The following is a 12,332-nucleotide window of genomic DNA, read 5'->3' as shown; positions in this document are numbered from 1 at the left end:
TTTCGGACTTGTTACAGTTAATTGAGATTTCACACGTAGATACTTTACAAGAATTTATGCAAGTGGTTGTAAAGTTTCTGTTATAATATTGTTTCTATGGTTATGTTTATAGATGGGTTATTATGTCTTATGTTCAGTCTTAGTTGAGAATTCGATGAATTTAGACACCCTTTTGATAAAAGATTGTGTTTGTAAAATATAGTAGTGTACCCGTTTCTTTTGCACAGTAGGTACTGTATTTCGAAGTAACGTCGGGATCAGAGCAATTTTATTCGTATACGCGTTACGGCTACATATTATTTGGAGAAACATTATTTGGACAACTTATCTACAGTGTTTTTGGATTTATTTTGTTAAATTCGTCCGGCTTCGTTCTTAAGTGATAATTTCAAAATGTCCGAAAGAAAAAGAAAACGACTTTCAGGTTTCTAATATAGAAAAATAAATGAGGCAAAAACTGAGGAGAAAAAAAACTTAGCGGTGCACTGGAATCATTTTTGATGAAAAACATACATGAAAATATAGAAGACTCGGATATAAATTTAGGACCTTCAACTTCAAGCGAAGTCCAAATCATAGAAAAAAGTATGTACCAAACAATTGAATATTCCTGCGAATAGAGACGGATGATTTGATGACAATAATAGCGATAGTGCGAGTGCTGATGCTGAAACGCCTGAACCTGAAACCACCAACCAAGACCAGAACCAGTTAATCTGGATTGCAGTGTAGGAAGCTCCAGCATATACTTGGTTTCAGATGATCCCGGAAAATGGCCTGAAAATATGAATCCAAGTGAAGTTTAATTTGTTGTTAAAAATTTTCCTCAGCAAATTACAAAAATTAACTTCCCCAGAGATACAAATAATAGGAAATTTTCAGAAACTTATTATTATCGCACATTACCTAATCAAGATCAAATTCATCGCCCGTGGTTACTTTACTCATTATCACTAAATAATGTTTTTTGTGCACCTTGTAAACTGTTTTGTTGTGATGAAAGCCGCCGACAATTACTTAGTGGAATTAATGGGGTAAGTGACTGGCAACATTTAGCTATTATTTTAAAAAGACATGAATCCGGTGCAGCTCATATAAAATATTCTTAAAAACTGTTTAAACTATCTACAACATTAAAGAAAGGATTAACAGTTGACTCTGCTCTTCAAAAATTATATGAAATGGAGAAAAAACATTGGGGCGCATGTAGAACAAATAACAATTGTAGTAAGATGTGTTTCTGCTTTCTGCAATGTTATCTATAGAATATGAAGTGTGTGCGACATTGGACATTAAAGATATTGTCAAAAAGTTTTCCAAGACGAAAGCCCGAAAAGTGCGTTTTTAGTTTTTTTATGTGTTTATGTTTGTATTCACGGTTTATTTTAATTAAATGGACGTTTAAATTAGGATATTAGGATATACATATTCTGGACGTTGGATCATGGTTATTAAATTAGGATAATGGACGTTTAAATTAGGATATTAGGATGGGATACTAGGATATTAGGATATATATTAGGATAATATATGGACGTTGGATCATAGAGATTAGTCTAAATGTTCAAGTAAGTATTTATCTATTTACAAATTATTATTGTTATATTATGCATCTTCTACACATTTCTTTAAATAATAGTATATGTATGTCTAAAGTATTGGAAGGTGGGCGGCAAATATTAAGTTGCACACGGGCGGCCAATACCTTAGCGGCGGCCCTGAACTCATCTTACAAACATGGTCCGCTGAAATCTAATTTCGTTAAAGGTAAGTGAGTCAGAAATCATTGCAAAACTTAAAATAAAAGAACTTAGCCGCGTAAAGAAGCTAGGAAAGAAAATGACATTTTCAATTATCTATATAATTTAAGAACATTAGTAGACCAGGGAAATATGGATTTTTTTTCGTGACACTGAACCGGCCAGGTCAACGACAGTTGTTTTGAATAATATGGACCTCTGCATTGAGAACAGAACAAGAACCTATATGTTTCCCGCAGTCGATTTTTTAGACTTAGTTATTAACAAATTAAGGTCAAAAAAGGTAAATTTTCACTGTTTTTGTCTATCAGCAAAAAGTGAAGCATTTGAAACAAAAGACCAATAAACTTATAAGCCATATAAAAATTTTAAAAATGGAGTTTTTTTTTTAAATGTTTCTAGACTTATTTGTTGCTTAGAAAGTTCCAAAATAAGTAAAAAATTTTGGTTTTTATAAATGTTAATAACTTATAAAAATAAACCTAGAATCTTCTAGTGATGAGAAGGTCACGAACGGTCCGTTCACAAAAATCTGATCGTTTCGAAGACCCGTACAAACACATTCTGTGACCCTATCGTTCGAATGACCCTATGAATCATGCTTATGAATGACGCTGTCTAGTGCTTACGAAACGAACTGTGTGATTGCGACACGTTGCTCGGTAAAATTAATGCATGAACCGCGAACCGCAAAGGATCGTTCAAACGCTGATTTCAGTTTCCCTTTCCAAGAACGGCGAAACCCTTACGCTGCAAAACTGTAAAATTATATACATTCGAGTTGTCGAGTCAATAGTCCTGTAGTCTGTTCTGTATAGAAATTTGTAGAAAATAAAATCCATTTTAATTGTTGCATTATCATTCAATCATGAACATAACAATAAGAAATTTGTAATTTTATCTACTTAACTTTTTCAAGTACTTAATTGATTTCTAAAGATGATTTGAGAAATACAAATCTTAATGTCAGCCTTAAACTATATATCATTCCTAAATTTATAGTAAAAATATCGAATTCTACACGTAAACAACAATATAATTAAAGTCGTTCTAATGAACGAATCTCTATGAACGGGTCCTGCATTATCATTAATTCATATACTCTCAGAAAGATCCATAAAAATATCAATATTAATCGCTACACACTTGACCTTTACACAACAAATTTAATTAGTCGTTCATATGAACGGATCTTTATGAACGGATCATTTTAATGAATGACCTAAAAGACTCGGGTCACGAAACGAACCAGGTCTTCCCATCACTAGAATCTTCATATTACACAGAATGTCTGTTCTTGTAGTGGTCAAACCAACTGTCGTTTGCTTGGCCGGTTCAGTGTCACAAACAGGGTATTATTTTGCTTATTTCCCTGACCTATAAATGAACATCGTCTATAAAGAATAATAAGATTCGTAAAATATACAGCAATCTTGAAGTTTACAGAACGATAGATCGCCAACAAGAATAAAAAAAGAAAAACATAATGTTAAAATATTTATTTCCCAATAAAAAAATTAAACATTAGATAACCCGCATAAAATGAATTTTCTTTATTCTTCTCATTATAAATTATTGATTTGTGTTAATTCTTTTTTGGATATAATATATCAAAAGGATATTTCTTATATATACTTTCTACGACATTCTCGGTCAGAGTGGCTATTATTTTTTCAAAAACGGGTGAAAATTCTTCCAAAAGCACTTGGTAATTTTCATTTAAAATTTGATTGGCACGTTGAGTAAGGTCTTCGTTACCCTTAAATAGATCATCGAATTCGAAAGCGCATTTTCCTATGTCCATTTTTATCTTTGTGCCTGTAATATGAAGATGTTCTTTACCATATCTTGTAACTACGTCAAATGAAACAAATATATTCGTTTTGACTTCAGCTAAAAATAAACAAATACCTTTAGTTTTTTTTTTAAATATGTTTGTAAATATATATTACAATTAAAAAATTGTTAAAGTACATTCAACATCATCATTCTAGCTTTGCAAGTCTGTGTGGGTCCCATCCTCCTTAAGAATTTATCTCCAGTCGTTCCTATTCATCGACTTCCTCCACCAAATAGGTATTCCCATATTTCTCATATCTTCATATATGTTATCAAGGAATCTTGTTCTAGGACTTCCTATTCTTCTCTGACCGATGGGTCTATCAAGGAGCGTTTTTCTAGCAGGGTAATTTTGTTCCATCCTCATTACATCCCCTATCCACCTAAGATGTCCTATCTTAATATGTTTTACGATATCTGGTCCGTGGTATCTTCTATCAAGTTCAAAGTTGTATCGTCTTCTTGACACTCCATTGTCATTCACCGCTCCATATATTCACCTTAATTTCTTTCGAAACATCCTGTTTTAATTACTTTTTGTTAGAGTCCAGGTCACTGAACCATATGTTAGTATCGGGCGGATTATTATTTTGTAGAGTTTTAATTTTGTATTTCTCGATATAATTGAGGATTTAAGAAGGAGATTGAGCTCAAAATAGCATCTGTTGGTTGTGCAAATTCTTCGGTTTATCTCTGCGGTAGTATTGGATGGAACAAACAGTGAGCTTAAAAAACACGTTTCCAAGGGCCTACGTTTGTTCATTATGGGTGCAGGGAATAAAGCAGGTTTTGTCGGTGGATCTTTTGTGAAATAGAAGTCCCAAACAAAATCGGGTGATAAAGCACCAACATTTGCATCAATAAAGCAACAAAATAACATTTGTAAATATTAATTTTATCTCTCCTTTTTCCGACCTTATCTTTTTTGTTATTCTTTCTTTAAACCGTGCCTTAACCAAATAGTGATCACTATTTATGTTTGCTTCTCTGAAAGACCTAACATCTAATAGGTTGGAACAGTATCTTGCATCGACGACTATAAGAATGGATGAAATTTATGAGTGTCATTCCGTTGTCACTTGAGTTTTTCTATAGGCCCTCTTTACCGATGGTGGGAGAAAAGATATTCTCTCGTCCAATTTTGGCATTAAAGTCTCCTACTTACTATTATTATGACATTATTTTTTAGACACTTATCGTACTCTTGGTCCGGTGCCTCAGAGAACGTCTTTCAATGTGTGATTAATATCCTTGAAGTCAATTACGCTGTAATGTTACACCGGTAACCCCCCTGGGGTTACCGGTGTAACTTCAGGGAAAATCATAAGAAACCCAAATGATTTTATCAACATAAACAATTCGAAATTCTGTCACCTCAGCAAAAACATATCCAAAAGCAGATGTCTTCTTGGATCATAATTGTTATTTGTAAATATCAACATGCGACTCTGCCAGAGCCATTTTTCAAGAAAAAAAAACATACGACTCGAATAATTTTTAAGAAAATAAATAAAAAAAAAACAAAAGAGGCCAGATTGGATGACAGATAAGATATTGCAGATGATAGAAGAGCGAAGGAAACTAAAAGGTAGAAATGTCAATGAAAACAATAAGTTGTCTGAAGTCTAGTAATAATAGTTTATAAGGTAAGGTTGCTACATATGAGGTGAGGTACATAAAAGATGTGTTACATTTATAATAACGCAGTGGGACACTAATAATATCGATAGGTACTATGGTTTATATTTAAAAGACCTACTCATATTTCCTCGACTCTTTCCTTCGCTGTTTAATTCAAGTACAAGGATTTTTCCGTTCATTTTGTAATCACTTTCAACTTCTAATACTGGAAATGTTACGTCTGCACCCCACGATTTGGTGTCAAAATTTATGAAGATATTACCAATTATCCAGTTATCCAAATGGTAGACCTTAGCGTTCTTTATACTACATCTAAAAAAAAAAAAAATAAAAAATACAAATTTTAACAAATTTGAAAAGAAAAATGTTAATTAAATCTAAGATAAACTACTTTATTCTGTCTCTATACTCGATATGAAACTTAAGAAGGATATAAAATTCATAAAAACCTACCCCGGTGCAGACAATTCACAATTTGAAAAGACTTGTGAAAATCGAAAGACAGAAATAGTTCAATCACAAAATCGGAAAAGAAATAGAAAGACTAACGAAGCCACTACAAAATGAAGGAGAAATGCTTTAAAATAAAAATAACTAAGTTAAAAGAAGACAAGCGCAATAAATTATATACCGAATGAATGAGGGACGAAAGCACAAACCAAACCCAACTGAATACAAAAATCCACAAGGAATCTACGTTCCTGTAGTTGGCTGCATACCATATATTAAAAAAATCAATTAAAACCCTTTGTAAAAGGTATATATTTAAAAACCCAAGCGGGCTGTGTTAGACAAAACGTTTTCGGAATCCATCATTCCATCATCAGTGTCTAGGAGTACATGAATGTAGCCACTAAATATATGGGTAAAAACCCGTTAACAAATAATTAGTTACATTTGTTTGACAGTATTTCTTATAAATTATTAGGATGTTAAAGTTACCGTTGGATTAGGTAACATGGCGATATATGACTCCACGTTGAAGTTGCTAGTCCTGAGACGGTGTGTCTACGAGGACTTTATGGAAGCAACTCAGTTGCCTTATATTGCAACTAACATATCCTTCATTGTTAGTAAGTTGTTATTAATTCTGTTTCTGTATTGTAGTGTATTTTTATATGTATATTATTGTCATTTTTAAATACTTATGAATATTGCAGTTTAATTTGTATTGTATTATTATATATGTATGTATGTATGTATATAACAAAATAAACAATGAATTTTACTGCAGAGTATGTGTAAAAAAATTTTTGCATTCAACTCCTTTCATACATATATGAAAATAAAAATATACATTTTCATCAAAATATTGATTCAATCCTTCATTGTTAGTAAGTTGTTATTAATTCTGTTTCTCTTTCTGCTATGTCTTACCTATAGAATTACATATGTAATGATTGTGCAGAATGACTCCCAAATAAATTTGTAACGGCGAATGCGTGTATAGAAGTGTAACTTCCACCGGCAGTCCCACTCTGGACTGCCACACCCGTTTTTTATTAAGTTAGTACTTAATACTTAACCATACTCATACGCCTCCTGCAACATTGCAATAAAATGCAATATTCATAAATATTTAAAAATGACAATAATATACATAAAAAAAATACACTACAATACAGTGCAACATAATTCAATATAATAATACAATACAAATTAAAACGCAATATTCATAAGTATTAAAAAATGACAATAATATACATAACTTTTCTACTTACGCATATATGTTTAATTTACCATGTAATAATATTAATAAAAAAGCCTTCCCCGACTGGGAATCGAACCCCGGTCTCCCGCGTGACCGGCGGGGATACTGACTACTATACTACCGAGGACATGACACAAACGTATTTCAAAATTGACAGTTCTGGATCATACAGTGATTTATTGAGATTATTATTTTGAAATACAAAAGACTAATACAATTATGAACATTTAATAAATTATATGTATATATATATATATATATATATATATATATATATATCTTTATATAATGTGTATATATATATATATATATATATATATATATATATATATATATATATATATAATATTAAATTATATATACAAAAGGAACATTTTTATATTCTAGAGAGGAAGAGAGAGAAAATATATCTTCTGTCTCTCTCTTACTCATTATCTTACATATGTAAAGATTTCACAGATTCACTCCCATACAAATTTCCAACGTGGAGCGCGCGTATAGAAGTATAACTTCAAAATAAAAAAATAATAATTTTTATGAAAATATGAGAAACATGAAAATTGAGTATCACAGAATGATTATAAATATACGTACTAAACATTTGGTAGCAGCAAGACCAAGAAGAAACTGAAATCAGAGAAGTGATGAAGTAAAGATATTTGGTGTGATGAAGTAAAAAGTATGTTAAGATGCAGAGGTGTAGAACAGAAAAAGCATTATATTAAGTTGTGTGCAGATATAAATCTGATTTGATAATAATAATAGTAAGAAATTTATTTCTCGACTTCTTTACTTACGTAAAACTTGGACTCGTTGCTATTTCAGCTGACTGTAAGACAAGTGGTGCTAGTGGAGGTATAAAAAGTTCAGGTATTCCCTTACCAAGCATCGGTGTTAGATTCTTCACGTTTCGTGTTAGACATTCTGATGCCTCCTTATTATCTCGAGGACATACTTCCACAAAAGAAGCTAAAATACAAAATATTTAGGTTAAAAATTTGGTTAGTATAATTCTTGTACTGCCGTTAAGTAGTAGAAGTTGTAAGTGTTCTGTTAGGGTATCTTTGGTTGCCTATATAGATGGCATGTAGATAGAGATTGAGGGTTAGGAATAAGTTAGGCATAGATTAGGTATATATAAGTCAAGAAAGTTAGGTTAAGTGTTATCCGGGCATGACCGCGAGGTAGTTATAAAAATTTAAACAAAAGCTAGAATAAAGATAACTTATTCTCAAGTAATAGTTTTTATTCAAGAACCCAACTAAACAGTAAGAACGAGTGATAATAGTGTCAGTGAAACTTGTACTTCATAAAGAAGTGTTAAAAAGACCAGGTGGAAGACGACTTACGAGGGTTAAGATTACGAAATCAAGGCGAAGGATAGAAAGGAATAGAAGCTGATCCTAGAACAGGCCAATACTCACTATAGGTTATAAACCCAATGATGATAATGAATAATTAATCCATAATTAAGTCTTGATCTTATAATTGAGTTGTAAATGAGAATAAGGCTTTTAAAATCCAATCCACAATTGTTATTACATAAAGTTCGCAGTAAATTAAGTCTAGTTTGGTAAGATTTCTAAATGCGCATAACGTGCATTTTCCAAGATAGTTTTTTATCAAAAAACATTCCAAACAATTTTATATGGATATATTCTCTTCCATATATTCGTAGATCTGGATTTGGATCATGCTCATATTTTGAGAATAATACACACTTTGTCTTGATTGTAGAGAATTGTATTCCCATAGATTTCGACCAATTTTCTAGATGATTTAGTGCACATTTTAGTTTTTTTTTGTATGAAATGTATTTTTTTACCTTTTGAATATAAGACTAAATCATCAGCATATAGTCTTGTTTTCACGAGTTGTGTTAGATGTTCTATTTTGTTTATTTAAATCAGATGAAGTATTGCACTGATAAGAGATCCTTGTTGAATTCCATTTACTTGGTGTTTTGTGCTCGATTTAATACTATTTACTCGGACTTATATAATATATATTATTATAGACTTATCCAAAAGCCGCAAGCGGTATAAAACGGGAGACTATTATTATTACTCGGACTTTAAATTCTCGTTTGATTAGAAAATTGTGAAGTGGAATATTTCTTTGCTATGGTAAAAGAAAATTGTTGCTGCTTAATCTGCAATACATCAGTAGCAATACCGAAAAAAGGGAATTTAGAGCGTCACTTCAACACAATGCACGGTACATACCAATCAGAGTTTCCACCTAACAGTGAAGTGAGAAAGAATAAACTTCAAGCATTAAAACCTCTTTTGACTCCCCATGAAAATATGTTCTGTAAGCCGAATAAAGAGTCTAAGGCTGTAACTGAAGCTTCATTCTTAGTTTGTTATAAAATTGCGCAAAAGTGTAAACTTTTCAGTCTCTGAAGATCTTCAATATTTTCGGCTAAGATCACAGTGTCGTCCGCATATCTAATGCTGTTAAAGATAAGCTCTACTTAATATCAAAGGTTATATAATTAAATCTAATTTCTCCTTTTTTTATTATTTTTTTTTGTAAATTTTAGGTTGCATTAATAAATAATTGGTTTGGCAGGAGCTTGTCGTCGTGAGGAGCTTTGTAAAATGAGTTTAGATGATATAGAAGATAAGATAACCATGTTAGTGATTAAAATTCCTAATTCTAAAACGAACATGGAAAGAATCTTTCTGGTTATTGGAGAAAATAACATTTCTTTATACAGAAAATATTTGTCATTACGTCAAGCAAACACACCGTTTCCTAGATTATTTGTATATTAAAAAAATTGAAGGTGTATTTGGAAGTGATGGAAGTGATTACTTTCGGAACTTGTTACGTAAATTACTATATTAAAATTATTTGGAATTTTAATTTCAGTTTTTTATTTTATGTTTTGAAAATTTACTCCTAAAATCTCCTAAAGTCATTTAAGTTTCTTAAGTGAACAATTCAATTTTTTAATATTAAAAAATATGCATGTTACATAGAGGGGCATAATAGTTATTTATTGTACAAGACGATAAAATTGTACTTTATCTTCGAGAGCGTTTTTTAGCGTCGAGACGTCAGTCGAGACGCTAATTATGCTCGAGAAGATAATGCGATTTTATCGTCGTGTGCAATACAACATTTTTTTCTATAGCAAGACTTCAAGTGCAGGTAAAAAATAGAATTTCAAAGAAAATTGTAATTTTTAGCACAAAAATCGCAATTGTGTTGCTCCGTTGCTAGGGATATGAATTACTCTGTCAACAAATGTCAAACAAATGTTACGTTTTGGTTTTTGCGGAGAATATTGTTGCGTTTTGTGTACAAAATGAATAAATACGAAATGGACGAAAAAGAATTGACACAAGAAAAGGAAAACCTGCCATCAGATGTAGAAAATGCAGCGTTGGAAGCAGAAAGTTTATTGTTGCCACAAAAATCAAGGATGATGTATGAGACAGAATAGCAGTCTTTTAAAAAGTGGAAAAGCATTAAGAATATCAAGAATATCAAATCTGTTGCAGAATCTTACATTGAAGAGTCAATAAGCAATACGATTGATCCAAGTGTATACTTGGCGGACCAGAAAATCAATCCAGTACCTTGAATCAAGTGTTTAAGCAAACGAGTACAAGTTGTGATGCTCCAAAAATAGATATTTCTAATAATGTTAATTGTAAAATTTCAGTTGTTTTTAATCCTTAACGTGTTAATAAAATAAGTTGTAAATTTTATTGAATAAAAAAAGTTAAAACATTTTATCTACTCTTGCTGTTAAAGTGTCACTTTACCTACCCTTGCGGTTAAAGTGATACTTTATCTACTCAAAACAGTTGTTATAGCAACACTAACATTAGCTATGGAAAAATTTTTTTTAAAATGTTAAGGGGCATAACACCTGTGGGAAATACTGTTCTAGTTGGAAAAATATTTTAATTTCACTTTTAGTGACAAAACACTTTGTATTCGGAATTAAAAATATTGAAACTTCTCCCAATAAATATTTTGACAGTTCTATTATGTTTTATTTGTTTTCTTTGTTTCTTAATAAATGTTTTCTTCACTCATAGATTTATTTTTGAATAATTATTTGCTATATTACCAGAACAAATAAAAAATATATACATAAAATACTTACGTAATTTTCTTGCACTTTCAACAAACACAACACAAGACAAAACAAAAAGCAACTTCATCTTGACGATCTTAGTACCAACAATAATGATTTGATTCGTTGCGAATCAATTCTGAAAATGTTAAGTTTGCTGACACTGGGTCCTTGAAACTGTAGTTATGTTTTTTATGGAATATTTTGATAAACAGGATGTTAATGAAGACTTTTGTCCTTATTAGCACAAATAAACTCACCGAACAACTTTAATAACAGTTTTTCAGTTCATTTTCCATTTAAAAAAATATTTTATATGAAAATACCATAAATGGTTTATTTAATTATACTAGATTTGGAAATGAATGCTAGCACGTTGTTTATGGCAGATGAATGAGGTATTTTTTGTCTCAAATTTGTACAAGAATTTATAAAAATATATTTTACCATCTCGAAAAACTTCATTACAATACAACATAAAATGCAAATAAGCATCTAGGCAGAGCATTTAGGGAACCAGAATTGCATGCCTCAAAGAAAATAAAAAAATTCTAATTTTTTTTTAATAAACATCCCACTAAATTTGCAATTTGTAAAATTTTACGATAGGTAAATGTTAATGACAGTAACAAAACAATTAGTTAACTGTTTGGGAAAATAAACTACTAGACAACACTACACTAAAGAACAGTAATAAGATGGTTCGAAAAACCTGACAGGCAGATCACATGGAATGGATTATTCTTCGCAGCACAGGACGTCTCATTAGGGGTTGAGCCAATGCATTCGGGTGATTTTATATGTGTTTGTCATACTTCTGGGCGAAGTAGCATATTTCTTCTTTGACAGATTTCATTTTAAGATCATTAGCAATAACACTGTTAGTTACGCACCATGGAGCGTTTACGATAATCCTAAGTACTTTGGACTTTGGAATCTTTGTAGGATTTCGATATTTGAGTGGGTTGATGTTCTCCACAATTGAATTCCATAGCTCCATATCGGTTTTAGGACGACTTTGTAAATTAAATATTTGTTGGTGACTGTTAATTGTGATTTACGACCTAATATTCAGTACAAGTTTTAAGCACAGTTGTTTTCTTTTAGCAAATGTGATCTCCAAGTTAATGGTCGGTCCAGATGGTTTCCCAGATATTTTGTATCTTCTTTTTGTTGCAAGAACTGGCCATTTATTGCCACAGTTGGACAGGTATCTCTTCATAGGGTGTAGGTGACATGGTTATATTTAATTTCATTTGCTTTAATCCGCCAGGTTTTTAGGGTA

The 12,332-nt window shown here is 31.3% G+C and overlaps 1 protein-coding gene across 1 annotated transcript; it reads right to left on the bottom strand.

Annotated features, from left to right (window-relative positions):
• Positions 1 to 3,244: 3,244 nt before the first annotated feature.
• LOC140436220 (circadian clock-controlled protein daywake-like) lies at positions 3,245 to 11,225 on the bottom strand. Its single transcript, XM_072524918.1, has 4 exons — positions 11,078 to 11,225; positions 7,749 to 7,920; positions 5,359 to 5,552; positions 3,245 to 3,653 (listed from the first exon to the last, which is right to left on the bottom strand). Exons 1-4 carry the CDS (start codon positions 11,133 to 11,135, stop codon positions 3,346 to 3,348), a joined length of 732 nt encoding a protein of 243 aa, XP_072381019.1. The 5' UTR covers positions 11,136 to 11,225; the 3' UTR covers positions 3,245 to 3,345.
• Positions 11,226 to 12,332: the final 1,107 nt, after the last annotated feature.

The sequence above is a fragment of the Diabrotica undecimpunctata genome, chromosome 3, assembly GCF_040954645.1.
Source record: "Diabrotica undecimpunctata isolate CICGRU chromosome 3, icDiaUnde3, whole genome shotgun sequence".
Lineage (NCBI taxonomy): Eukaryota > Metazoa > Arthropoda > Insecta > Coleoptera > Chrysomelidae > Diabrotica > Diabrotica undecimpunctata.
The sequence above is the reverse complement of the archived record's forward strand: the minus strand, read 5'-3'. Positions and strand labels throughout refer to the sequence as shown.